This window comes from Trematosphaeria pertusa (assembly GCF_010094035.1).
Source record: "Trematosphaeria pertusa strain CBS 122368 unplaced genomic scaffold BU26scaffold_6, whole genome shotgun sequence".
Classification (NCBI taxonomy): domain Eukaryota; kingdom Fungi; phylum Ascomycota; class Dothideomycetes; order Pleosporales; family Trematosphaeriaceae; genus Trematosphaeria; species Trematosphaeria pertusa.
The window spans coordinates 1,117,056-1,142,904 of NW_022987217.1; the positions used below are offsets into that span (position 1 = coordinate 1,117,056).

The following is a 25,849-nucleotide window of genomic DNA, read 5'->3' on the forward strand; positions in this document are numbered from 1 at the left end:
ATGATGCATTCGCCACACACTCTGCAGCGACAATCTTGAAAGTTGGCATTTCTCTTTTCGGGCTTCGTTTTGTCTGTGGGAACGTCTCGCTTAATGGGGCTTTCGTGGTGTAGCAACTTCAAGGCGGATTGGGCCTTGGCGACCTCGGGATGAACCACCAGCAAGTATTACGGCGATCCTACCCCTTCAAGAACACAAAACACGTCTTCACGTCTGCTAACACGACCTTGTCGGCGCTGGGCCGGGTTTGACAGCAAGTCGGTGTCCCATTTTGTTCCGGGTCACCGCCCCTCGAACGCCATCAGCCGCTGGAGGCCCAAACCACTAGGAACGCACAGGGAACATCCTCCTTTCCGTATCAACGCCGCCCCTTACGCTCGAATGGGCAGAAATGCAGCAGTTTCGAAGGAAGCATTCCGCACCCAAGTAGAGAATGTACGCGACTTTTGACTTCATGTTCCCGTCCTCGGCCAATGGATTATTCATTCGTGGAACGCCCAGGTGCTATTCTACACGACGCCTAAAATCAAGGTGGCAAATGTCACCACGCCCGCATTTTCTAGGACTAACCAGGATATCTCGCCAAGCGCTCCACATGATCTTCCTGAACACGTTGCAAGTGACAATGGCGAGATACTGGCAAGTGGGTGACGAGCCTGAACGGCCGAATCGGTCACGGCGGTGATCATACCGTAGGTAAACCGGCGCTTCCGGGCCCAGAGACAGTGAGGCTCTCCAACCCCCGAAAGCTGGGGACGGATATCGACAGTACAGATCAACATCAGCACACATCCCGCGATTCTGTTGACTGGCGATGGTACATTCCCTTCACCTCTACGTAATGAAGGCTTTCAGGTGTGCGCATCTTGTCGACACTCCGTAGTCCAGCGAGCAGGAGGCGGTGGATTACAGATACGGACCCCTGGCACGCTGGGAACAGGCCAACTCACTCTCTGACGTGCGTCTCGACTTGCGCCCAATGCCCTCAGATCCGAGGCTTTGGCGCCGGCTCGTACCACGGTCTATTCGCTCGCGATGCCAGAACTTCGGGGCTTCAGTTGGCCTACCCCGCATCCTCCAACACGCTCGTGGCGGCTCTAGCTGCTTTCTCAAGGCCCTTGGGTATGCGCAATAGAGCTCTTTGCCAGATTAACGACGTCATTGAAGTTGCGAGCTACGTTGTTTTCACGACACAAGCATCTCGTCTGGACTTGGTTGGGAGCCTTGGGATCGCAGGCACAAGATGTTGCAGGCATCAAGGCCTGCAGCTTGCAAATAACGCAAGCTGAACACCGCCTTTCCGCCCTAGTCAGGTCTCCACAACGAACGGGATGTGGCCGCAGCCGAGCTCCTCCATCGCCGGTACCAAAACAGATGTCCATCTTCCTGATCGCAACGGTCCGCCGGAAAGGCCTGCAGATCGCCGACTAGTCTATGAACCTCGTCCTCGGACGCAGCGTCTCGACTTTGCTACCCAAGTGGCGTGCAGAGTGCCCATTATTCAATACTCAGACCCTGTTATCTTCTTGTCACCGGACGCAATACGGTTGAGCTCGGCATCGCGGACGTCACTTGCCTTTCATAGATAACAACCCACGTGGGTACCTGTGAGTGTGCGCTCGGATGGCGTTCAGACTCCCTCCTGATTGCTCGAGCCCGGCAGATTACACCCAGGGAACAGGAAACCGCATACGTGGACAAGCGAAAGGCGTTCAGAAATTCTACCACCATTCACCGGAAGCGACTATACGTATTCCCCCGCGGCGCACGCTCACGGGATATTGTGCGATATTGTCTCAGAAACGAACATAGTCGGAAGCTTTCTGATACCCCAGCTCCGGAGTTGTTCGGCCAATGATGGAGGCACAACATCGCCGTCAGCATCGCATCGCGATGAGCCTTATCGACTGGGCCCGACGGATCCCTGCTATTCTTGCTATGGGAGACCACACCAGGAAACGCACCACCACTGACTTCTGGCGGTGAGGCACTCAATTGAGAGTGTTGCGAGTTTGAAGTCAGTTCCGAGGAAGAGTTCTCTCCTTTTGCTGAGAAGAAGCGCATTAGAGCGACGAGCAAGTATTATCCCCTATATCGAACTGTTGCCGGAACCCAGCTTGCGTAACACCTTTACTAGAACTCACAGGACAGAATTAGTGACTTTGCGTACCTAAGCCTCCCCTCGATGCTTCCCACAAGGCGACAACTTCTCTAGATCGAAAGACACGCGTCTTGCGTTTCGTCAGCCAACCTTTCTAGGTCTCTATTCCCTAACAAGCTTCACTTCACGCTCGATCATCGTAGGCCATCCGAGCTCACACGGGCGCGTTCACCGGCCACTCCTGTTTCCCTCTCCCGATCCCACCAGATCTTGACCACAACTGGGACGCCCTTCATTGTATCTAGGCAACACAACGCGCACGGATCCGTTCCATATGCTTATCAGGGACTCGGAACGCAGGGCAACGAATAGCACGGGTGAGTTCCGGGCCCCTCGAGAGCAAGATTCTGCTCAGGCCTCTTCAACGGGTATGGGCCATGGGGCTCGGATGCTCACCGGACCCAGGAGCGTAGTAATCTCAATCTATCCAGCTTCTCTCGAATAAAATCCGCTCTTACCGCAGAGCCACGGATTGCACCACACCACGAGCGCCCCCGAGCCGAGCCGGCGCTTACTCCTCGTCACACGAACAGCCTCCGTACGCCCCTATGCCCTTCTCTAGCTCTTCCTGCATTCACTGAGTGCGACATTCATTGGTGAGAAAATCACGAAATGGTGAGGCTGACGGGTTGATCGGCATCATCCCGGAAATATGGGACCCCGCGAAGTGTTTCCGCGTTGCGCTCAGACCCCCAATACCGCGCAGTCACGAGACGATACAAGCTCTAGAGATGAGCTCAAAGTACTTGCCGAATGCCCAGACAAGAACGTGGGGCAGCCAATCAGAGGCTAGTGAAAAAGGAACGAGAGAAGGGCGTCGGCGATGGTCCGCCCACAGGAGCGGAGATATCTCACGTCACCGGAATGGAAACGGATACCTCTGCTTGTTTCGGTGCTTGCACTGGGAAGCACGAATGTCCCTCCAGCCTGCTCAGACAGCAGCCCTTGCGAATCTTCAATGAATCTCTCCAGTTCACGCCGGAATCGCCCGGCACAGCAACATCAACATTGTCAGCTCCACCTAAGGACGTCAGGCTGTGTGAATGACATGAGTAGGTTCCGCTGAGAATATTATGTTGCTATCGTACTCCTTTCCGTTACGAAAATGAACTAAATATCCCTCTTCGACCAGAGCTAAACTCGCTACTATTTCTCGCCAGCACATTCCTCGACTTCGAGACTACGAAAGCGTTAGACCAACCGCCTAGGCATTCTGAGAGCCAACCCCAATCCCAGTCGGAGCTGCTTTCGGATTCGCCGCCTTCAACTGCTGCTGCTGTGCCGCCATAAACTCGACTAACTTCTTCCGCTGCACCAACAACTTCCGGAACTCCGGAATCTTGGAGGCTTCTTTAAGCCCACCACCCATGTATGCCCGCATTCTGGCATCAACCATCTCAAGGACCTCGGGGACTGAGAACTTGGGCTGCTGAGGCGCCGGTGACTTCGTGGCCGGATCCAGCGACGGCTGCGGCGCAGTAGCTGGGTGTAACATTTTAGGCTTCTTCGTAGGAGTCGTTCCTACACCGTCCGGGTCTTCGAGGCTGCGCTTCTTTCCTACTTGTGGAGTAGGGCTCGCAGAGGCGCCTGACACCCTTCCCCCGCTCCGATCGCTCTCATACTTTGTAGCAGTCTCCGAGGCTGCGAAATGGTTTGAGGATGAAGGTTCTGGGTCTGCTGGCGCCTGTGTGGCCGTCGGTAGCATCGGCGCAACCTTCGAGGGGTTTGAAGGCTTTCGGGCCTGGATGTCGAGCTTCGGCCGCTTTACTGGAGACCGCTGAGGCTCTTCTGCGGGCTCGTTGTCCGGTCGCTGGCGCTTGAGCGTTGGCGTCGGGGTCTGCGTCTGCGTCTGAGTCGACTCTGCCTCTGTCTCGGGCGTCACACTCTTATGGACAGCACTGGATAGTGCGTCGAGTGGGGTAGCGGCAGGCGTGGTGTTTCCCGGTTGCTGGTGCTTGAGCGATGCCGGTGGACTGCGCGTCTGGGTCGACTCCGCCTCTAACGGCGCGCTCTTATGAACAGCAGTGGATGGTGCGTTGATCGGAGGAGCGGTCTGTACGGCGTTGCCCGGTCGCATGTGCTTCCTCGTCCACGCATCGAAATGGTCGCCGGTCTCCACCTTCGCGGGGACGTAAGAGACGGACGCATCGTCCAGACGAGCAAGTTCAGGGCGGTAGTAACGTGAGGACGGTGGGTGTGCCATCATGACTGCCGAACCGTAGCCGTCCTTCGGCGCGCCGGAATCTATGAGCATCTCGGGGACCTTGCGGAAGATATCGATCATTTGCTGACTGCTTCCAGGTCAGTAGAGCCCTCCTACGTCACCTCAAGCGCGGTTGAACACTCACCTCGTCTCCAGCCTATTCGCCTGGATCATCACCTTCCCGCACATCTCCCGCAACACCCTGTGCAGGCCCTCCTCCTCTGCAAACTGCAGATCCAAGTACATCTTCACTCCCTGACGGGCAAACGGTTTCTGCCACCCGAGAACTCGTATCCGCGTCGTGTTATCGCACAGATGCGCGTGCGTGTCGCGGAGCTTGAACCCGCCCAGCAGCTGCCAGCGCTTGAGCTCGCGGATATACTTGCAGATGAGAAACTCGTCGGTTTTGTCGTCGAAGGCTAGGACTAGGCCCATGTGCGGGTAGGGCGCGTATTCGGCGAAGTTCCACGACGCGGCGTAGTGGAGCGGGAATTGGAAGGTGACCTGCTGGATCTTGGGGACGGACATTTTGGTGAGTGTCGCTTGCGTGTGGTGTTGTGTTTATGTGGCTGCGACGTTTTACGTCTTGAGGTGAGGTGAGCGCGGTGGGTAAGTGCTTGTTGTTTGTCCCGGGCTGAGGCGTATGGTGAGGTGGGGTGGCTGCGAAGCTTTGCCAAAGGATTGTGGAAGACGGTTTGTGGGAGAAGGTTTGTGGACGAAAGAACAGGAAGTGATGGAGGGAGGCGGGAGGTTATAGACGGCCTAGGTGACCGCGTGCTCGTGCGCAGCGGGCAGGCAGACGCGAGGCGGTGGTGAAAGCGCTGTCGGTGGTCCCGGTGAAAAGGTACGTCGACCCGGCCCACCCCACAGACGTGGCCCAGCCTTTCATTCTCTAGACTATTTTTATTGTACTCCTCCTTGCAATGTCCTCTAGACGGGATTTTGAAGCGCATCGTACGTGTAGGTGAAAGCTCTCCGACGGACATGCAGCGAGGAAGCGAGATGTATGTCACCATCTGCGCTCCGTTCACTACAATACTCCAGTCTTCTTCCACGCCCTGTTTCATTTCTCCATACCTACTTGATAGCTGCCTGCATCGACCTTCTTCTGCAGATGTCCCACTCTCTTGTAGCTCAGGGTCCCATCCCTACCCGACGTCCTTCACCTGCGTCTCTGCCGCTTTTCCCATTCCGTCCGCCAGCTCCCTAGCAACCACATAGAGTCGCCGTTTTTATTCCGCCACAGAAGGCCCACGCGCAGCCGCGCAAGAAAATACCGGTCCGTGTGCTAACCGTTTCCGACACATCAGCCGTGTTCTCCCAATAGCGCGTTTTCACCTTCGATTGTCCAGACTCGGTGATGCTTGGGCCCCTATGTCTCATTCTTCCTCTTGCGTGCCGACTACTTCGAGCAGGGATGATAAGGGGCGCGGTGGGTAACTAGCGGGGTGAAGGGAATGGCATCGACCTGCACGATGCATCCCTAGGATATCTAGGTGAGCGAAGCTTTCACGATTGTGAAGAGGCTCGGTACTATTTACTGAATAGGCATGCTTACATTTCCTCATAAGGCAATCTTGCGGTATTACGCCCCAGCCAGCTGTACTACAGTGGGTGCGGGGAATGTATAAAGTCTTGGAAATGGGATTGTTGCTGTTGAGGTAGTGGATATGTGGACGTGAGAGATCCGACGTTAGCAAGTCAATCGAGCTCCATGGATTCCTTGTTGCTGTGTTGGGCGGCTTGGCGAGGTAAGAAGGAAATACGGGAACGGGGTTTTGCTTGGGGCTACACAAGTTTGCGGGTAGGGAGCCCAGTGTCGGAGATGATTCAAGCTATTAACGGATTTCAGAGAGCTGTGATGGAATGGGTATTGTTTTCATTCATGATGGAGTTACACGGTGGGAAACGTTATTCCACATGCGCACCCCCCGGCCCCGGTGCTTTGAAGTATTGCACTCTCTCAAGCCCCAACGCCATCCATACAATCCCGTCCGCAATAGTTATTTTTACTCGTCCGGAACTGTCCCACGTTAGCAAGTCCGCCCAAAAACACCAGCACCAAACCGAGCACTTACTCTCAATCTCCCCGGACTCAATATCATCGCTCACCGCCTTGGGACTCCGCCCATCAACCTGGCACCCCGTGCTGTACGCCGTGCCCAGAATCTCCTTGACCGTGCCCTTCAGCTCCTTCGCCATGCTCTTGAACCGCATCGTCCGCGCAATGTTGATAATCTCATCCAGCGGGATCGACTTGGTGTGCTTGATATTTTTCTCCTTCTTGCGGTCGCGCGGCGGCTCCTTGAGCGCCTTGATGACGAGCGAGGAGGCGGAGGGCACGACGGAGACGGCGGCTTGGCGGTTTTGGATGGTCAGCTTGACGGTGACGCGGAGGCCTTTCTGTGGTGCTGGTTAATCTTTTATATCACATTGGACTGGATTGGAGGCCTTGTGGAGGAGAACGTACCCAGTCGCCTGTCGCCTTCGCAATGTCTTCTCCCACCTTCTTGGGCGACAGACCGAGCGGACCGATCTTGGGCGCCAGTGCGGACGAGGCGCCGACCTCTCCGCCCGTGGCCCGGAGGTGGATCACCTTGACTTCGTTGGGGTCGAATTTGGGCGGCATGGCGGCTGTTCTGCGGGCGAGAAGATGGTGGCAGGACGGTCGGCGGCTTGGTGGGATGTGTAGTGTGGGAGGTGGGAAATTAGGCGAGAGCGGGCTATTCCGAATGTGGTGTAGCGTTGGGAAATCTTGGCCGCTCGGTTCGACTTCGAAACCACGACAAGCGGTGAGAGTGAAGGACCGCCATCCGCCGGTGAGTGAACGCGTGCTATTGTCCAGCAGTTTTCAACGGATTTCGAAAGTTGCCCGTTTAGGAAGGTTGGTTTTCCGACCGTTTTCACTTCGCGATTGTCCCTTTTGCACTTCCTCAACCCCAGAGCGAAAGGCCTTCACCGCGGGTGAACGGTTCCTATTGTGCAGCAGTCTTCGACGGATTTACGAAACCTTCCTATTTAGGAAGTTGCGCTTCCAACGGCAGTCCAACTCCTGGCCCTCCAACCTCCCTCTTCGCAACCACATCCTCCTGGAAGTGACCGGGCAGCTCAACACGCCCTCAGAAATGCTTGTTACCGACCCACGCGGCGTAGCGATCAAGGGATTCCTGTCCCGCGATGGGCTGTATCGGCGTGTGCGACCTTGGCGGCTGCTGCTAGTGGTTCGTCACATCTGTGCGGACTCACATCTTCAAAGTTCTCTCGCAGACCCCCAAGCCGGCCACTTGCATATATTTGATTAATCGTCGCGGATGATAGTCATGCGCGGGAGCAGCATCCAGCCGTCGTTGGCGCTATATAGAGCAAAGAGCAGGGATACACTTGCGCCGTCTCTGAATATAAATAGCGACCATTTCTCCCCTCTCCCTCCTCCCCTTCCACAATTTCATCGCCCTGCTCCCAAGCCCTGATCCGCAATGGCTCCTACTTTAAACCTCGCATCCTTCCTCCGAACCCACCTTCGACCTTCCAATTCCCCAAGCACGACGGAATGCCCCATCTGCCACGACCCCTACGGCGGCACTCACATCCGCGTCCGCGTCGTCGAGAACCCTAGCTGCCCGCACGGAGATATAGAATGCACTCACGAGTTTGGCTTACCGTGTCTAGAGCGCTGGCTCGACAGTGGGGCCGCCAGCAGCAACTCCTGCCCTCTTTGCCGACGCATCTGGTTCTTGGACACAGCATCCGAGCGAAGACTGAGGTTTGAAAGCGCTCGATACCACCTATTCGGCCGGCCGCTGGCGGCTACGCTGGACAGGAACAACGCTGTTTGGGAGGGGCAGATGGAGCTGGACCGGGTTCGCTGGGAGAATGCCTGGTTGAGGGACAGCCTTGCGCACTCGGAGAGAGTGGCGGCGGCTGCGAGGCAGCAGTTGGGATTCTTGACGACGGCATGGGGTACACCGTATTGGGGCACACCTGGTATGTCCTCACCGATTCCTTGGTTTTTGCTATTCCCTTTTTCTGGTCCGTTTCTCTAGTTATGCTTCCTTTTTGGGTGCGGTCTCTCACCCTAGCCACTTCCAGTACTGATTGCCCCAGAATATTCCCTCTTCGCACCGCCCGCCCACGTTCAAGTGCCACTTCACCCGCTCCAGGTCGCTACTCTTCCCGGAGCCGCATCGACCCACACCCCTGTCGCCATCAACACATACTATAGCAGGCCGGAGGCGACTATGCATAATGCTCCTGGCCGGAGACTTCCAGCGCCCATCCTGACTCCACGGTACACGCCTGGCTCCGGATCTCATCAGCACCCAACTGGAGCAGCCCCTCAACCCCCTCCGCTTCATAAATCCCCTGCACCCATACAAGACCCACCCCCTCCCCCAGCGACCGAACCTCCCCGCTCTCCACTCCCAGAACCGACGGCAAGCCAACTGCCTCACACACCCACGCATTCCCTTTCTCGCTCGTCCGACATCGCGGCCGCAGAGCACTGCCTAGCGAGCATCCGGGCCTCTGGCGGGCAAGACGCGCACGGCGCCGAGCTTTTGAATGCTCCGGGCAGCCCTCGAAACGCTGCTTTGCCCATCTACACCGCCGACCCACTGTCTCATAGTGCTGTATCCGGGGCCAATGCGGATGCGACCGAGGATGTAATTTCTGGGGAGCGGGACGCAGAGCTGATGCCCAACGAATGATCAGGAGATGCGCTTGTGCAGCGGGGGCTAGATGTTTGTCAGTCAGTGTATCAGCACGAGGTCTCGCGCTCACGATGGGGATTGGGATTGGTCTGTAGCGGAGACAGGGTAGATTGCTGGGGAAAGCGGGTATTGTTTTCACTCAGTGGGGGGATCGGGCTGGATGTTAGGGAAGCTCTGCTTGATGAGTCATGACTGATGTCACCCTTTCGGGGCAGCTGTTCTGTATCATACCCATTAATATAAAGGTACGCTGGATGAGTCTCAGTTAATCATCTTCTACACGTTCCACTGGTACTGCCGTCTCTGACGTGCTGCCCGAAGGGGATCATTTATCCTTAAGGAGCAGGATCTTCGAGAAGCGGCACTAGATAATTAAGAACTCTCGAGAACAAATATTTCCGTTCAAAGATATCCACAAAGAAGCGAAGTGAAGGTATGTACACTCCCCCTTACCTGCCCCTCAACAAGCACTCACAACCTAAGCAAAGCCAGTTCAAAATATCCACAGAAGAATCGAAACCAACCCGTGCCCTTCCACCCACTTTCCCCTCGGATCACTACTCAGAAGAGGTGGTAAAACCCAACGCTCAAACGCTCGACCGCTCATCGCTTACCCCGAGCAAGTCCCCGACTTCGTCGGCTCGCAGCCCCCAGCGCAGCCATTATACATCTGGCACGGCACATCCGTATCATAGCACACATTCCTCAGCGTCGCCGTATCGCCGTAGTTCGAATTAATGCCCGCAAGCTCGCCGCCATCCACCGCCGTCGTGCCCTCGATATACACGTTGCGCTTGCACTGCTTGGAGCACTGTATCCCCCGTCAGCACTTATCCCCATCCCCCTCCACCCCACCCCAAAACAAATCAAAATCATACTCACATTCCCACAACTCCGATACAACTTCCCATAGTCCTCAACATAAAAGTTAATAATATTCACGGTGCCGCAGCCATTGTGCTGGACGACCTTGTCCGCGGCGTGGTACGCGCCGCCGCCGACGATCCACGTCTCCTGGCCTGCGGCGTCGTTCTTCACCGTGATGGCGTCCTCGCACACGTCCTCGAACCAGACGAATTCCAGCGTGCAGGGGCCGTCGCAGTGCACGCCTTCGGCTTGGTTTTTGCCGATGATGACGTTTTTGAGGGTTGCGCCGCTGCGCAGGAGGAAGACGGCGTCGGCGTCGCCTGGGTGGGGTGGGGGGTTAGCGTTGGGTGGGGTGGGAGGAGGGGAGGGGAAGGGGAGGGGGGAATGGGTGGGATGGGATGGGATGAGACGTACCGCCCTCTGCTTGGTCGTTGCAAGCGCCGCTGCCGCGATCGTACTTTGCCCATCCGCCATCGAAAGTCTGGCCGGCGGCGACTTCAATCACCTTGCTGTTCGTCTTGGTGGATGTGGGTGTGGGGAGGCCGCCAGTGTAGCCGAGACAGGCGAACGTGGAGGGGAGCAGGGCCAGGAGGCCGGCGAGCTGGGCGGTGGTCTTCATTGTGAGTGCAAGGGGACGGAGCGTGAACTCAAGGTGCAGAAGAAAGAGGAGCGTAAAGCGTGAGTTGAAACTGATCTGCTCCGGGCGAGAGATTGAATGGAAAGCTTAGGGAGAAAACGAAGAGGTGTATCGACGGTGTTTTATATGCTCCGCGGGAGGGGCATTATCTTGTCAATATAGTCCCCCGTTCAGCCATCCTTTCTGATGCTCACGCAAAAGGCTGATGACTATCCCCAGAAAAGGGTCTCCTCGAAGGATCCAGACCCCTCATTGGCGGAAAACACATTGCACGAATCAATACCCCATTTTCTCGGCCTCGTCTGCCTGCAACATCGAAATGAAAGATCTTGGCTCCGAAAGACATAGAAATGTTTCAAGGTCGTCCTTGGGATGCGATAATCAGATGGTGTTGTGCGTGGTGGCGCTCATGAGAGGCCTATGAAACATTTAGCTTCATCCTGGTCATGAAATTTGCCCCTTTGGGAAATGGACCGTTGCTGGGCACGAGGCTTAGTGGCTGGGCGGCTTGGCTGTATCCTCACTCTCCCGAAGGCAACGAAGTTCCACCACTCAGGAGCTAGGATGCGGTGGGGGATGTAGCGTGCTTAATATGAATCCCTAGGGGAGAGAAGAAGCTGTCCGCTGAAAGTACTTGTAGACGCATCCTTCCGCGCGGTGCGTAGGCACGAGGACGTATAGAAGTGGACGCAAAGTTGGAGAAGATGGACCACTTGCGGATTATGCCTTGGTGGAGAAACAATTTCCGCAAACAAGAAGATTGCGGGCATCGAGGTGCTTCCGTACTCGCTGCCAAGGATCCTATCCATTGCTCGGGGCCTCTGCTGCGTGCACTGGTAGCGATCCCATGAAGTCGAGCGGATGCCCCGGATCAAGGTAGAAGGGAAGTGTTTCATTCTCTCATCTTCTTTGTCATCAGCCAGGACAACATCCGAGCGCGAAGGACTGCGCTCACCTCTCTTTCCTGTAACATCTCTTGCATAGGAAGCGCTCATGGCGATTCCGAGGACATGGACGGAGAAACCGGCTCGAATGCAAGTGACTTCGGTCCAAAATCTTCCCTCCTCAAACTCGGAATAATCGGCCTCGTATCCTCGCTGTTCCTATGCGTATAGCTTATGTGCCATTGGCTCTGCTTCCTCTCCCGCTGCCTTGCATCTCCATTAGCGGCGCCTTGCTTGGAAGTGACGCCGATATCCGAAAACTCCAGGGCGCTAGGCGCACGAAGATTCGCCGACGAGGAGAAAAAGGTGTGTTCCCGTACGTGGGTAAAGAAGCGTGGAACAACGGGCAGGAACAGGACGAACATCCCAGACGCGATCTCTCCATAGCAGGCTATTCCCATAAGAGCGGAATCGTGAGTGAAGTCGGATGAATGCTTGTTGTAGTAGAGGCACATCACCGCAAAGCCACAGGGACTGCAGTGCATGGGTCAGCCTGAGTATTCTACGAGGAGAGGGGCGAGTATAATTGAGAAGGACGAGACGGAGGAGAAGTCACTCACACAATGCCAGCGCAGAAGACGAATGAGAGCTTGAAACGCTGCTTCTTCTCAACCCGCATCAAGTTCCAAATAACCTTTTGAGTGAGGAACAGTATTGACAGATCGCCGACGAGATTCACGCTTGCCGTCACCATTGCAATTATTCCCATCCCCATGCACTTTCCGGGCAGCCATGGCTTCCAGGCTTTGGAGATGGGCCGACAGTTGAAGATCATGAGGAAAGTAGCCGTCGTGTAATATGCCGCATTCGTCCATATCAAGGCATGGATAACGAAGTAGGCCTTCGATAAGGAGCCACGGGGTACGAAAATGCGTAACACCTGGATTAGCATTGATACTTTGATGAGCACGATCGACACGTTGTAGAACACGGCACTGAGGCGAAACCACTGGCGAAAGGGATTAGCGAGAGGGTTATCTGATAGGACCGCAATTGAGGGTAGCGTACAAGAAGATATTTTCCAAATGTCACCAATTGCATATCCCAACTGTGAATGATTGGTGCGAATTCATATATGATGAACCCGCAAGCGATCTGTCCTATCGCAGCAAGCTGCAGCTTGTCAGCCTTCCATACATAGTAGACTAAATTCTGCGCCTACCCAAGCAAAAGGTACAAGGTCTAGGTAGAGTTAGTGAGCTGGCTAATAGCGAAGGAGTCCAATGTCTCACAATCTTCAACATGCAGCGTCTGGACGATGCATAGCTTGACCAGAAATCGGAACCATGAGAACAGAGTAACCATACTCAGAGAGATTGCAAGAGTGGAATACGCCAAAACTGCCTTATTCGGTGGAGTATCGAAATCGGACCTGATGCCTTGGGGCGGCGGCGACACAGGTTGGTGCAAGTCAACCACATTCATCATGTACTGTGGTCCGAATTCCTGGTCGCGATCTAGGAGGGAGCGTAATATGTCATGCGGACGCAGCGTCTTTTGCTGAATGAAGGCCACTGGAGAGTATGTGATGGCAAGCTGTGGGTTGGAAGGGGCGGTGGTAGTCTGTACTAGGGTTTCGGGGTCACTCCAGATGAAATCGGATATTGCGAGTCGTCTGCGCCACGTCGACCTAGCAAGTTGTTTTATGTTTCCCCGAGGGCTTGGTTTTGCAAGGCTGAAGACGCGTGATAGCCCAGTTTTCATATGGGGTACAAGGGTTATAACAGGGCTGAGATCCTGAGGGATGCTAACCGCCTTACCAACACCAAGGCCATGCACGAACTCCGAGAATTTTTCTGCAACCACCAATTACATTCTTCCAATCGACGAAGGCGAAGGATTAAAGTTGACGCCCCAAGGCTGTTGGGGTATAGTGGCGGGAACTGAGATTTCAAGCGTGCGGCCCGAAGCGCATTAGATCGATGGTGGAGGTGGTTCATTTCGAAACTCGTTTGCGCAGCTACCATACGTTCGGCGACGTCCCCTCCAGAGAGTGATGGCCAGCGTGTGTCCAATCTAATGCCCATGTAGAGTGCGCGGGCAATGGATAGGGCTCTCCTCGGTTCGGTAACGTCGCCGTCGTACGAGTCTCCTCCAATATCCTCGAACACTCCAACACCGTCGTAAGATTGGTTCGGCATCGAAGTCGGCGACAGAACGTTGATGCATGTGCGGTTGCCAGGGTGCGCATAGATGACAGCCGCAGCTCGCCATTTTAGGAATGGCCCCATCGTTCAACCCCGACGCAGCTGCCCGGGTTCGTTCTGCGTCCTGATATTATAGGATAGAACTCGCGCATTAAAAGCTGCAGGCTCCCAACTTGGGAGAAGAACGGCCGTGTTGTCCGGACCACGCCACGTTTTCGCATCACAAAAGTGTGATCAACGCCGCTCGCTGGTAGTGAGCATCATCACGAGATGAAAGAGTTCTTAGGTTCTGTGTAGCCATAAGCCGCCTCGACTCCTCCCAGATCGTATCCCTTGCTCTTCTTAGGTGCGTACACCAATGAAGGGGTATGCCACTGCGGCAAGGTGCCATGCAGGACCCCATTGTCCACTCACAAGCCTCTCTGCACACTTCTCGATTTCTTTGCTCAACTCAGGACCCTCGCTAACAATACAGCCTTGAATCGTCCCCTCGAATCCAATTCTCTCCCCTAGTTGTGCGAACAGGTTTTTGAGCTCGATCCTGTCGAGCGTCAAATCTGAAGCGATGCGGCGTAGAACATCTGGCCAGCCAGTAGACTTGTCTTTCAAGACAACGTGACTCAAGCACAGGGATCGTAGCGATGACTTTGCTGGCTCGAGAAAATCGAACAGGTCATCCGCCGGATTAATGGTGAAGAGCTCCAAGATGCAGCTCTCTAGTCGTGGGTATTTACAGTGCCTTGCCATCTCGTGAAGAATGTCCATTTCAAGGCAGCTAAAGCAACATAGCTCCAACGTCCTGATGTTCTTGAATTTGGAGAGAAGTCGTACGATGAATGGAGCTCTACCGACTGGCGGTTCAAAACCTTCCTCTGGGTGCCTCCAGTCTCTTAGATTGAGTTTTAAGGCCTCTAAGCCCAAGAACACGTCGTCGGACCTGGCTAATACGGGCGATATCGACTCAAGACGCCCAATGCTGATGGCGCCGTACTTCTTGAGAGGGTCAATGGCTATAGTACGGACCGCAAGGCGGGAGATGGCAAGAGCGGCGAGAGTTGAGACGAAGGGCCGACTCATCTCGTTCTGGCTATTCTCGCAGTATCGGCGTGAGAACAGCAAATGATGCTTGTCCATGCCATCATAGGCAAAGGTGATAGACTGCAGAGCGAGCATCTTCTTGAAGATAGACGTAAGCGTTGTCTGATCAAACCGGGTCTCGTTCCAGTATTTCGCCGCCTCCTCAGCCTTCTCTTTTACTTCGGCATAGCGGTTCGTGAGTTCTTCTCGTCTGTCGAAGTCCTGATGTGCAGCGGCGTCAATAATGCCTTTCTCAAGCTCCCAAAGCCGGATCGCGAAGCGAGGTGTGGCGTCGACTACGAGGTCCTGCAAGCAGTCGCCGAAATTGGGATGCGAGATGACGTCGACCAGCTGGCGAAGGCTCTCAGCATTCCACAGAACAGTTCGTTGGCGAAAGAAGCGTTCCTTAAAGTGGTGCAGCGATTGCTGGTTGAGCAACGAACTGGCAAGGCGGAAGGAACGGAACGATTCCACATCCAGATCCTCGGCAATATGCTCCACGAGTTCTGTGGGGAGACACAGTAAGGCCATGCTATCGAGTCCACACCGGAACAGTAGCAAAGCATGAAACCGGGTCAGGCCGTGATGGCTGTTGGGGGTGGGGAAAAAAGTGGTGATGCAAAGCGGGGATGCTTATGAAGGGGCGAAAGAGGATCATGCTAGGCTGAATTCGGAGCGGCCGGATATTGCCACAATCGAGAATGTCGGGCCTTTGCTGCGGGCTTCTGCAACTAGTTTCTCGGTGCGGCTATGCATGATGTAGTGTAATTATTATTCTAGAGAGTCGGATTGCCGGCCCCGCGCTCATCAATCGCTGTCGCTGCTACCTGCCTCAGATCTGTCCTCACTTTCGCTGTCGCTCCCCTCGCTGCTTTCGCCGTCCGAACCTGAGGCTGAGCAGTCTTCCTGGCCGTCGCTGCTCTCATCTTCTTGGGCGGAAGTTTCCGTGGCCCGATCGGAGTCTGACTCGCTGCGTTCTCCCGACTCCGACTCCGGCTCCGACTCTGAAGAACTCGAGCTCTCTTCGCTGCTGCTGCTGCTCTCGCTACTGCTCTCCTCGCTCGACACTTCTGTCCTTGATTTGCGTTTGCGCGGTGTTTTCTGTGTACGCGCAGTGCTTACTGTGGACGTAGCGTGCTGGGTTGCTGCGCCGTTCGTGCGTTGTATAGAGGCAGGCGCAGCAAGATTCAGTGCGTGGAGTAGTGCTTCCGCGCGTTGACGTTTAAGCCGTCGAATGTAGCCCTCTAAGTAAGGGTGATTGAGCATGTTCTCGATATCGGCGTCAAGCTGCCTTCGCTTCTTTTGCCTGCTTAGTTGCTCCTGCAGAGCTTCGTCTTCAGCCGCTTTGCGGACCTCTGGGTCATCCATAGTGCTCGCCTCTTGCTCGCCGGCCGCGTCAATCTCTTCGACCGTAGCCTTGCAGCGCTCTTTCAGTCGCTCGATAACACCAGCGCCTTTTAGTCCTTTCACGTACTCAAGCAGTGCCTCCAAGTGCTCATTGGGGATGCGGAATATGTTGAGCGCGTTGTTAAGAACGTCGTTTTGCTTTGCCTTGTTGAACTTCCAGTTTTTCCGATTGGAGAAATACTGAGTAAGATACGAAAGATAGAGAGACGGGTCCTTCTTGGATTTAGATGCTGAGCCAGGTGGTGGCTTGGACTTATCGGCAGACCGCTCAGCTCCCTTACCCGGCGCAGGTGAACCTGTTTCAGTCTGTTTCAGCGCTTTCCTGTCAGGAGTCTTCGCTTTCTTCTCTTCCTTGGTGCTCGGGCTTTGAGCTGGAGGAATGCTATTAGCAGGGTGTACCTTAGGAGGCGGTACGAACTGCGCTAGCTCAGCTGGAGTAAACTCAGCGCTCGCACCCTTTTGCTCTTGTGCCCACTTCTTGAAGAGATCCGAAGCGCTGCTACCGTCGACGGTTTTTGTGTCCGGCGTAAAAGCGACGGACTTGCGGCGGTCGGTGCGAGGGGGTGAGAGAACCTCCGGATTGTGGTTGCTTGCTGACTGCGCTGTTGCTCCCCGCTTCTTGGGCGTTGCAACCGCGGGCGAAGCGAGATGGTCGGTTTCGATAGAGGCAAGTAAAGTTGGTCCACCGCTTGCCACGTCTCGCTGGCTAGGTGAGAGAAAGGTCTCTGACCCTTGATTTGCCGGGACCTGCTGCTCCTCCTGACCCGGCCCCGTTCTCGCTTGGGCTTTTGAGCTCGCTTGCCTTCCCTTCTTCTTGCGGTAGTTGGGATCCCCTTTTGGGCGGGACGATGGTGCTGGATCGGGAATTGACTCTAATGTCCCATTCTCTTCTTTCGCAGCACCCAGAAGCGCATCGCCGGCATGTCCGTCGGTGGGGTCCTCTTCATGGCTCTTTCTGCTCGTTTTGACTGTGTTGCCGTCTCGTTCAGCTGGCTCGTCTCGGCGTTTTCGCTTGCCAAGGCTCGAGTTGCTCTCCTGGGGAGACGTGAGAGCAGGGTGAAAGTCGTCCAAGTGCTCGCCGACATGTGCTCCATTGAGAGGTTGTCGCTCAGATTGGTCGGGCCTCTTGAGCGTGAGCCCAAGTCTCTTCCAGGCTGGAATCCTGCTACCGGCGTGTTCCATGTCGAAAAGAGGGAAATGCCTGCGTATTTACATTATGCCTCGGTGCTTTGCCGTCGCTCACGCCCGAATCAGCTCTTCGCACGGCGTTTGTCAGTATGGAAAGGTCAAATGAGAGGCAGCAGCGCAGAAATTTTGGGAGGTGTGGCTGATGACCGTGGCCCGTGCGCCCTGGCATCTCCAACGGCTACGTCCGAGCGACAGCTCCAGGCTCCCCGAGCACGCGTACAGCACCACGAAAACGTCGCCCATCAACACTCACGCCCCGCCGAGCTTACGTCTAATTTCCTCGAGCTGCCGCCGAAGCTGAAGAGCCAGTCTGCACATATACGCCCGCTGCCATCATGTCTGGTGCGTTGGGCGCTCCCCCGAGAGCTCCTGTTTGGACCGCCATGCTAACAGCTGCCCTCGCCGTGCAGGAAGCGCAGGCTACGACAGACACATCACCATCTTCTCTGACCAAGGCCGGTTATACCAAGTCGGTACGCATGCTCCCTCCGCCTCGCCGCTCCCCCTGCCGCCGTACACCACGATGATGCAGTGCTGCGATGATGGAGTGCTGACCCGCGCCTTCCAGAATATGCATTCAAGGCAATCACGGCCGCGAACATCACATCCGTCGGCGTACGCGGCAAGGACTGCGCAGTAGTCATCTCGCAAAAGAAGGTGCCCGTACGTCCTCACGCTCCCCCAGCTGCGGCCTGCGATTGACGGCTATGTATAGGACAAGCTGATCGATCCCTCCTCCGTCTCGTACATCTACAAGCTCTCGCCGTCGGTTGGATGCGTCATGACAGGGTCCATAGCCGATGCCAGGGCCTCTGTCAACCGCGCACGGGGTGAAGCTGCCGAGTTCCGCTACAAGTTCGGATACGAGATGCCCTGCGACGTGCTGGCCAAGAGGATAGCCAACATCAGCCAAGTCTACACCCAGCGGGTAAGCAAGGCTGCCGTCCGAGCTGAGTGCGGGGGAGTCTCAGGTCTCACTAACATCGCCGCCAGGCTTACATGCGGCCGCTCGGTGTCGCCACCACCCTCATCTCGCTGGACTCAGAATTCGGCCCGTCGCTGTACAAGTGCGATCCCGCAGGCTACTATGTCGGCTACAAGGCAACGGCGTCGGGGCCGAAGACGCAGGAGGCACTCAACTTCATGGAGAAGAAGCTGAAGAACAAGGAGTGCTGCGAGGGCAGCTGGGAGGACGTCGTCGAGCTCGGCATCACCGCCCTGAGCACCGTCCTCTCCGTCGACTTCAAGAAGGGCGAGTTGGAGGTGGGCATCGTGGGGGGTCCCAGGGCCGACGGCCAGGAGGGCACAGACCCGCAGTTCAGGGCTCTGACGGAGGATGAAATCGACGAACGACTGCAGTCCATTGCCGACAAGGACTGAGACGCGGCGCCGGGGACCTGGGAAGAGGCGCGCAGTAGAACTCGCGGCGAGCCTGCAGGTAGCACGACGGCCTTCTGATACGTCACGGCGGGCTTTCCAGGGCATGCCGTATCAAGGATTAATCTGCACACTCCTGCATAAGCACACTGTGATCTGGCATGAGGACGCGGGTTCAGGATCACCAGAGGCTCAGCTGCGGCTCCACATGGTTTGTATGTACCATTAGCCCTCACGTCAATGACAGCGTTTCCTTCTCCCTCCAGCTGCAACGGCTCCCTGCGCGCTCACGAACAGTAGCTCGACGTCATTTGACTGGCCAACTTTGACAGCACAGCCGTGTGTGGCTGACACCGGCTGGAGTTGCGGTGGCTCTCGGAGCGTTGTGGAGTCTCTCAGATTACCAGCCCGGCACGCCTTTTCAGTTCACACTCAGCATCGAGCACGCGAAAGCCGCACCGCTAATTTTGGATTTCTCGCCAATCACGAGCCCTGCTGCGGCTCTATCTCATTGCTTGGCTCAGAGCCTTACCGGATGAGGCCGCGCCGCTAGGCCCTTTCCGGCGTTGTGGCGTTCGATGGGGTGCTGATTTTCCATCGACTCCAGCTGTCATGGTACGCTCGACAAAAAAATAGCTGATTGCTTTTGCGTTTCGTCGCCGAATCTCCCTCTCGACTCCATTCCTCAATGCTACTCTTACACCTTATCGTAGCCCCTTACGTTCCTTGCGATGCTGAATGGTGCAGCGCCGCCAGCTGGAGAGCGCTGCTCACGACCCAATGTGGATCTCGGCAAATGTAGCGGCGGGAGCAGCCCTGGACTATCGACCTCTACGTGCGCGACTACTGTCATGAACGCCCGTTGAGCTTCATTATATAACGGTCGCCACGCCGCCATCAACACCACCACAGCAGTCAAGCCTCAGTGCACTTTTCTTCAGCCTTCCTTTCACACCCAATCCACTCCTTCCAACTTTTACGCCATCTCCCGTTCACTCCCCGCCACAATGTCCGACGGTCGTAAGGCTGCCCCTACTCCCAGACTACACCTCCCATCACTCCCCTAGTTTCCACGCTTCCATCCCATATCAAAAGTCGTCTTCAAAATCCACCCCGATACAGTCAGGTTACTAAGACATGCTCCTTTCTAGTCAACGATGCCCGCGCCATCCGCGTTGCGGAGATTATGAGCGACTTCCGCAACCTACAATACTATCTCAGCCAGCTGCGCGCTACGCCTACTGCAGAGGAGTACTATCTCGAAGGCTATTCGCTCCTCCGGCAATGCACAAGCGAGGCCCAGGCTATCCTCCAGAGCCCCTTCGCGGCCAGCAGCTCGGGGCCCGGCGGGGACACGGAGCGCGAAAAGCAGCAACTGAGGGCGTAAGTCGCCCTCTTTCCATAACACACCACTCCTTTCATCTTCAAGTCACACTTCGGCATATTCCGGTGCGGAAAATCTGACTGGAAAGAGGAAGTTTGATGGACGAAGCGAGGCTGACGTCAGAGAATAGGATCATTGCCGATGCAGCGGTGCGCCGCTTCCAGTGCCAGAGGGCGTACCTGAGGGCGCATGCGGGATTAAGGTGGATGAATACTCGAAACAGCATCCTGCGAGGACACAAGCCGAATGCGAGTCACCTCAGCGCCCTGCAGGCGGCTGACAGCACGTTGCGCATGGTACGTCACATCACGTCTCACTCCTCGCCGTTCAAGCAATTTGACAAACTTTTCTCTACGCTGGGGGGCCTTACTGATGGTACCTCGCTCCAGGAACTCCTCGCCATCACAGACGCCCACGTCGAAAACACGCTGCGCGCCCAGGACACCTCGCAGGGGAAATGGCTTGCAGAGGACCCGACACTGGCCCAGATTCAGCAGATGCTGATGGCTCGTCGATAGACGTCTCGTTGCACCACTTTCCCTTCGGCTGCTACACTTCGATTGCCCCGGCGCCTTCGCTCTTCCCCATCGTTCGATACTTTTCCTAGACGATACCCCGACAAGCCTTTCCACCACGCGTTCATCGGCTCTCCCGACGCTATCTTCCCCGTTTCCCCTCATCTCGGTCCTTTTACTTCGGTGCATTGCTTCCGTATCTACTATACCACACTACACTACACTACACTACACACTACGACGTGCATACATCCCGTCAAGCGACCTTCTAGATTGTTCCTGTCCGCGCTTCGGGACTAGTTATCCGCGTTCCAGCCTCTCACATCTTCTTCTCCCTGCTTACGACGACGCCGGTGCCGGTCACCGCCGTTTTCACTTCTCCTTGGACAAAAGCATACATTTCGGGTTGCATTTCTTTGGACCTTGGCTAGGCTATGTTAGCGTTGGCGTAGACTTTGTCGTCTGGCGTTAGGGCTGGAGGCCTAGGCGTTGGCGTTGGCTCCTTCTGGGCGCCGGCGCAACATCGTATGGATGGGGTGCGGTCCCGATTGGGCAGGATTAAGCGATGGTCATGTATACATGGATGGCATTGGCAAAAGCATGGGATATACCGGGTGCCTGGGATCGGGATACGGGATCGGCTGTGCAGGGTCTTGGACTTTCGTTGACTTTTTTTCTAAGATTTGTTTCTGGGTCTGATTTTGAGTCTGGCTTCTCGTGCGTTTCCTGGCTTCTTGTGCATATTGAAATTATCTGGTATATACTTCCATACACACCATGGGTAACCAACGTTTCCCATGCTGCATACTCCTAGTAGTGTGAACCATGGAACCAAGCCCTTCACCCTTCGCGTCGCCGCTTCTTCGGCACAACCCCAGCCCAGTCAGTCAATCCCAAGGCCCGTCGTTACCGCTCCCTCCCTCCATCGCTTAGCAGTTTTCCCTCTATGCGCGTAGGCAGTCTTGCCACCCCCGGTCCCGCATTAGTCCATGCTGTTCTGCATCCGGCAAAGCATTCGTTCAGCCCCGCGCGGCGTCCTGCTCGGGGCCTAGCGCTCTGCCCTAGTTTTCAGCTTGTCGAGCGCGCCGGTACGCTCGCTGACCGACCGTGTGTTTGGGCGATGGGGCTCAGCTTCCACGCGCGCGGGGCTTCTGTGCATGCGTGGGTTGGCGCGCACGTGGAGTCGAGCCCTGCGCTGCTAGGCATGTAACGTGAGTCTGACCAGGCGTGGTATCTCACCTCCCTTCTCGCTAATCTGGCAAATTCTTCCCTGCCCTGTTGCTCGCCGACGGGACTCCCCAACAAGACAAGACGGTTTGCTCGCGGCGGTGGATACGGGCTGCGAGGTCAGGGCAGAGCATCACCGCCCTTTCCTTTCTTCTCTTCACACCGACGACGAAGACGCCGCGCATTCGGCGCTCGCCTTGCGCAGACGCCTCCGTCGCACGCCCCGGGTTCGCTTAGCCTGCGGTTCCACGTGGCACCCTTGTCAGAGCTTTGCTGGATGGGGGAAGGCGCAGATCGGGGTTGCCGATCTCTGGGCGGTGCGTACCGTGGGACTTTTCGCTGCGGATTGCGTGTCGCGAAGTGCATGCGCGTGCATGGCTGTTTCGCGGATCAGCACCTGGTGGAGGCTAAGCAGCGTGTTTGGAGAGTGTGGTAGGCGGGGCATTGGCGTGGTTGAAAAGGGGAATTTGGACGACGGAGATGGGAGGAGATGGGGGCACCGTCTGGATACGGGGAAAGAGAGCGATCTGCATATCGCATATGGGGATGCGGTGATGTTCGTCGGGGAGCGCGTCGCCATGCCTATCTGCTGGGTCGTTCTTGATCTTGAGGAGAGGTGCGGATATCTGATCGGCCATGATGTACGGAATGGTTGGTTTCTTAGCGGCTACATCCAAGCCTGAATGACGGGAAGCAAAATTCATTCACCGCTCCAAAGGGGTCCGAGAGGTTATGGACTCCCAATGTGTCCGACTGATGGCCCGAGAAACCCGCTGCGTGCGGGCAGGGAGAGATAGGACGGGGGAAAGGCTGATAATGAAGAGCAGGAGGGGTGAGCGCGGAATATTGGGCATTGAGGATCTTCATGGGCAACTGGTATGTATCTATCGATATGACAATCACGCCGGATGCTCAATTCAAAAGGTTCCAGGGTTGGTCGTCAGGAGCGCCTTCCTGCCCCACGCACGGGCTATCAATCAAGGAAGTAAGATCTTTTAACCCGGAAATCAGTCCAGAAACCACCACCGACGCCGCAACCTCAATCACCACCCCAAAACGGCTGCGTGAGGCAATGTAGCACCTTATCGACCTTCCAGGCGCCTCAACTCCTCCCGATGCCTCACCACCAGCTGCTCCACCTCCTCCAACTGCCGCTTCCGGACATTCACAAACCGCTCCATGTTCTTCTCCCTCTGTGCGATGCGCTGCTCACGCTGGAACAAGTGCCGCTCACGCTCATGCAATGCGCGCTCGCGCTCGACGAGACGCCGCTCTAACTCGTCGGTGTCGCGTCGGTGTCGGTCAGTGGGTTGGTTACGGTCGTTGGTCGCCCGGCCGGGATGCATATCGAGAAGAACCGGCTCGGGACTGGGTGACGGGCTTATACCAAGTTCCATGCGATCGACGGGATTGGGCTGGCGGTTGTAATGTCGAACCAGGCGTTCGAACGGATCTTGGCCAGGGCGAGGAGCGGCTTCGAGAGAGTCGGGCTGGAGAACCTGGCGCGCACTTGCGTGGCCGCGTGCGAACAGGTGTCTGTCGTTGGCACCATTTCCGCTGGCCGTCCGCGCCGCATCTCGTCGCTCGCGGCGTGACAGCTGCGTGTTGCGGGCGCGAGTGCGGATGTCGGCGATGTCGCGGCTGAACTGCGTGTAGCTCTCGAGCGTCACCTCCTCGTCGCTGTCGCTGTCGCTCTCGATATTGATGACGTGGCGCGGTCCTGCATCCCTCCCGCCTTCACTACTGCCGCCAGGAATAGCGCCTAGCGCCTGAAGCCTCCTCCTCATGTCCATGAGCGCTGCTGGCACCCGGCTTGGGATCCACACTGTGCGGCAAAGTGGGCACTTCTTTTCGGTGCTGCCGTTCGCGGTGAGTATGGCGGTCAGGCAGGAGAGTCCGATTACGTGCTCGCAGTTGGGGATGTTGATGATTTTGCACGCGTGTTCGGATTGCGCAGTGAGGTTGTAGGTTTCGAGACACACGGGGCATTCGTCGAAGGGGCTGAGCTCGGTTCCGGGGACGATGAGCGTGTGCGTTTGGATGAAGGCTGTGGCTGCTTCGAGGGCGGTGGCCGACGGGGCGGCCATGGCTGAGTAGATTGGAGAGCAGGCCGTGTTCTCGAAGTGGGGTGGGGAGCAGACGAAATGGGGAGTACCGAGACGAGGCAAGTGGCGAAAATTTCTGTCTCTTTCACTCTGGTGAGTGAGCCACGGGTCGGGTGTCCGATCCGATCCGGTTACCACGCAAGTACCGGCGGTCTAGAGGGAAACCAAAGGTACCATCAGGCACGACGTCGATGTATCCAGAATCTGAGCGCCTGACGTGCCGAGCTTCTTTCCAGATTGCGATCGCTCTATTCTCCGCTGACCAAGGATTTGATTCGCAGACACCGTCTGCATAGAATATAGAGTCCGTCCGGCTTCTAGTGAAGGTCCGCGATGGTATTGTGAACAGGAAAGAGGGAATGCAAGAGAATGAGATGAACAGCTACCCGTGGGGCCAGAACTGGGAATGCACGCTTTTCACAAGTGTTGATTAGGATCCAGTGAAACTTGAGGTATAATGTCTATATGGATGCGAGCGAAGTAACTCAGGATATTAGTACTAACAAAACATAAAAAACCAGGAAGCGCAGCAGCGGAATCCACGCAGCAATGTAAAGCAGAGCCTAAAGTCCTCCAGCGCCTTTTCCACACCCTACTTCCTCGTAAAGTCAACAAAAGAGGGAAATCCAAGAACCACAGCAACGAAATCCGCGCATCAGTGTAAAGCAGAGCCCGGAGTCCTTCAGCACCCTTTCCATCGAACCGCTTCTCACACGCCCATACCCATAACAGCCCTCAGCTCCACCTCTCCCCATACAACCCCGCGATAACCCTCCCCGCCAGCCCATCAAACCCCTGCCAAACCCAACAAAAGTCGCTCCGAATATCCTCCAGCTGCCCCTTCAGCGGGCCTTCCATCTTCTCCGCGACCTCCCCAATCCAGTCATCCAGCTCGTGAAACGTAAGATCCAAATCATTCAACGCCTCCCTAACGCCGCCAACCTCCGGCAGCGGATTCCTCTGCCTCAGCGAAAACAATTCCGCAACCCGCCTCATACTCTTCTCCAAACCCGCATAGTCCTGCACGATGTCTTCATATTCCGTCCTGATTTCCCCATCCATACGCCGCTCCGCGCGCTCCCTCCACGCGCTGAGCAGCGCGCCCACCCAGTCCAAGTCGTGCAGCATCGCCTTGAAATCCCGCGCCACTATCACGCGCGCCCGCAAAATAGCTTGCTGCGCGTAATCCGCCGCTGCCAGGAACCACGTGCGCTTGCACGTCGGACAGGAATTGTCCGCCTCGCTGAGACGGGCAAGGAGGCAGCTGCGGCCGAAGGCGTGGCGGCAGCCGGGGATGTCGGCGAAGATGGGCTGGTGGGTCGAGGTGTAGGGGGAGGAGCAGAGGGCGCAGTGGATGCTGGGGTCGAGGGGGCTGCGCACGGGATGCAGGTTGTGTTGGATGAAGGAGGGGAGGCTGGGTGCTGGGGACATTTTGGAGGGGGATTGGGCTTGGGGGTCGAGTGGTCTTGGAAGTAGTGGAGTTTGCTTTGCGGGGCAAAGCGTTCTTGGAGAGTAGTGGGGATGGGGATGGATGGGGAGGAAATATTAGGGAGTGGAGAGGGATTCTATATAGGAGATGGATTTTTCTGGAGCTGAATTAATTTTTGCATTCTTAGCCAATGGATCTTCTTGCTGGGTGCTGCTGGGTTGCAAAAAATACGTTGGTCGAGAGGAGCTCTGGAGTGTTTTTGTTGAAGTGAATTTTCGGCTGCACTTTCCGCCTTTTGCGTTCAAATACTTCGGATTTCCACCAAAACACACGCCAAAAGTAGGATGAAGCGCCTTTAGCGAAGGGAATTTTCTCTTTCAAGAAAATTCGCGCCGTGATACCTTGGTATCGCAAAGTGGTCTTCCACGGAAGAGAGAGTTGAAGATAGTGGTGACGAATTAGGAGCATGCGT

At 56.1% G+C, this 25,849-nt stretch overlaps 11 protein-coding genes across 11 annotated transcripts; 3 read left to right on the forward strand and 8 right to left on the reverse strand.

The window, feature by feature from the left end:
• Positions 1-3,286: 3,286 nt before the first annotated feature.
• On the reverse strand, positions 3,287-4,634 carry BU26DRAFT_293590 (uncharacterized protein). Its single transcript, XM_033821678.1, has 2 exons — positions 4,577-4,634; positions 3,287-4,541 (listed from the first exon to the last, which is right to left on the reverse strand). Exon 2 carries the CDS (start codon positions 4,443-4,445, stop codon positions 3,366-3,368), a length of 1,080 nt encoding a protein of 359 aa, XP_033684983.1. The 5' UTR covers positions 4,446-4,541; positions 4,577-4,634; the 3' UTR covers positions 3,287-3,365.
• A 1,657-nt stretch (positions 4,635-6,291) lies between these two features.
• On the reverse strand, positions 6,292-6,993 carry BU26DRAFT_550259 (uncharacterized protein; the record flags this gene model as incomplete). Its single annotated transcript, XM_033832043.1, has 3 exons — positions 6,292-6,387; positions 6,443-6,767; positions 6,835-6,993. The coding sequence occupies 3 exons, from the start codon at positions 6,991-6,993 to the stop codon at positions 6,374-6,376; spliced, it is 498 nt and encodes a 165-aa protein (XP_033684984.1). The 3' UTR covers positions 6,292-6,373.
• An 828-nt stretch (positions 6,994-7,821) lies between these two features.
• BU26DRAFT_550260 (uncharacterized protein) lies at positions 7,822-9,271 on the forward strand. The gene is made up of 2 exons (XM_033832044.1): positions 7,822-8,348; positions 8,469-9,271. The coding sequence occupies exons 1-2, from the start codon at positions 7,841-7,843 to the stop codon at positions 9,068-9,070; spliced, it is 1,110 nt and encodes a 369-aa protein (XP_033684985.1). The 5' UTR covers positions 7,822-7,840; the 3' UTR covers positions 9,071-9,271.
• Positions 9,272-9,683: 412 nt separating this feature from the next.
• Positions 9,684-10,559, reverse strand: BU26DRAFT_424726 (polysaccharide lyase family 3 protein; the record flags this gene model as incomplete). Its single annotated transcript, XM_033823583.1, has 3 exons — positions 9,684-9,884; positions 9,956-10,260; positions 10,355-10,559. 3 exons carry the CDS (start codon positions 10,557-10,559, stop codon positions 9,684-9,686), a joined length of 711 nt encoding a protein of 236 aa, XP_033684986.1.
• A 725-nt stretch (positions 10,560-11,284) lies between these two features.
• Positions 11,285-13,353, reverse strand: BU26DRAFT_293839 (uncharacterized protein). Its single transcript, XM_033821681.1, has 5 exons — positions 12,754-13,353; positions 12,684-12,703; positions 12,530-12,634; positions 12,082-12,470; positions 11,285-11,995 (listed from the first exon to the last, which is right to left on the reverse strand). The coding sequence occupies exons 1-5, from the start codon at positions 13,223-13,225 to the stop codon at positions 11,569-11,571; spliced, it is 1,413 nt and encodes a 470-aa protein (XP_033684987.1). The 5' UTR covers positions 13,226-13,353; the 3' UTR covers positions 11,285-11,568.
• BU26DRAFT_293802 (uncharacterized protein) lies at positions 13,133-13,881 on the reverse strand. The gene has a single exon (XM_033821680.1). The coding sequence runs from the start codon at positions 13,750-13,752 to the stop codon at positions 13,240-13,242; it is 513 nt and encodes a 170-aa protein (XP_033684988.1). The 5' UTR covers positions 13,753-13,881; the 3' UTR covers positions 13,133-13,239.
• A 129-nt stretch (positions 13,882-14,010) lies between these two features.
• Positions 14,011-17,334, reverse strand: BU26DRAFT_425399 (uncharacterized protein; the record flags this gene model as incomplete). The annotated part of the gene is made up of 2 exons (XM_033823622.1): positions 14,011-15,377; positions 15,573-17,334. The coding sequence occupies 2 exons, from the start codon at positions 17,332-17,334 to the stop codon at positions 14,011-14,013; spliced, it is 3,129 nt and encodes a 1,042-aa protein (XP_033684989.1).
• Positions 17,335-17,675: 341 nt separating this feature from the next.
• BU26DRAFT_530507 (N-terminal nucleophile aminohydrolase) lies at positions 17,676-18,720 on the forward strand (the record flags this gene model as incomplete). The annotated part of the gene is made up of 5 exons (XM_033830968.1): positions 17,676-17,682; positions 17,751-17,813; positions 17,909-18,003; positions 18,056-18,268; positions 18,334-18,720. The coding sequence occupies 5 exons, from the start codon at positions 17,676-17,678 to the stop codon at positions 18,718-18,720; spliced, it is 765 nt and encodes a 254-aa protein (XP_033684990.1).
• Positions 18,721-19,724: 1,004 nt separating this feature from the next.
• Positions 19,725-20,619, forward strand: BU26DRAFT_530508 (uncharacterized protein; the record flags this gene model as incomplete). The annotated part of the gene is made up of 4 exons (XM_033830969.1): positions 19,725-19,737; positions 19,869-20,100; positions 20,232-20,397; positions 20,491-20,619. 4 exons carry the CDS (start codon positions 19,725-19,727, stop codon positions 20,617-20,619), a joined length of 540 nt encoding a protein of 179 aa, XP_033684991.1.
• A 2,306-nt stretch (positions 20,620-22,925) lies between these two features.
• BU26DRAFT_604263 (uncharacterized protein) lies at positions 22,926-24,391 on the reverse strand (the record flags this gene model as incomplete). Its single annotated transcript, XM_033835510.1, has 1 exon — positions 22,926-24,391. The coding sequence occupies exon 1, from the start codon at positions 23,928-23,930 to the stop codon at positions 22,926-22,928; it is 1,005 nt and encodes a 334-aa protein (XP_033684992.1). The 5' UTR covers positions 23,931-24,391.
• A 292-nt stretch (positions 24,392-24,683) lies between these two features.
• On the reverse strand, positions 24,684-25,379 carry BU26DRAFT_593683 (uncharacterized protein; the record flags this gene model as incomplete). The annotated part of the gene is made up of 1 exon (XM_033834879.1): positions 24,684-25,379. One exon carries the CDS (start codon positions 25,377-25,379, stop codon positions 24,684-24,686), a length of 696 nt encoding a protein of 231 aa, XP_033684993.1.
• Between the last annotated feature and the right edge of the window lie 470 nt (positions 25,380-25,849).

Bases quoted from the DNA above. Each gene is read 5' to 3' on its own strand.
- BU26DRAFT_293590 (XM_033821678.1), bottom strand. From the start codon at position 4,445: ATGATCGATATCTTCCGCAAGGTCCCCGAGATGCTCATAGATTCCGGC.
- BU26DRAFT_550260 (XM_033832044.1), top strand. From the start codon at position 7,841: ATGGCTCCTACTTTAAACCTCGCATCCTTCCTCCGAACCCACCTTCGA. The intron at 8,349-8,468 runs GTATGTCCTCAC...TGATTGCCCCAG, and splicing joins ACCGTATTGGGGCACACCTG to AATATTCCCTCTTCGCACCG.
- BU26DRAFT_293839 (XM_033821681.1), bottom strand. From the start codon at position 13,225: ATGAAAACTGGGCTATCACGCGTCTTCAGCCTTGCAAAACCAAGCCCT. The intron at 12,635-12,683 runs GTAGGCGCAGAA...GACAAGCTGCAG, and splicing joins ACCTTGTACCTTTTGCTTGG to CTTGCTGCGATAGGACAGAT. The intron at 11,996-12,081 runs GTGAGTGACTTC...CATGCACTGCAG, and splicing joins GTCTTCTGCGCTGGCATTGT to TCCCTGTGGCTTTGCGGTGA.
- BU26DRAFT_293802 (XM_033821680.1), bottom strand. From the start codon at position 13,752: ATGGGGCCATTCCTAAAATGGCGAGCTGCGGCTGTCATCTATGCGCAC.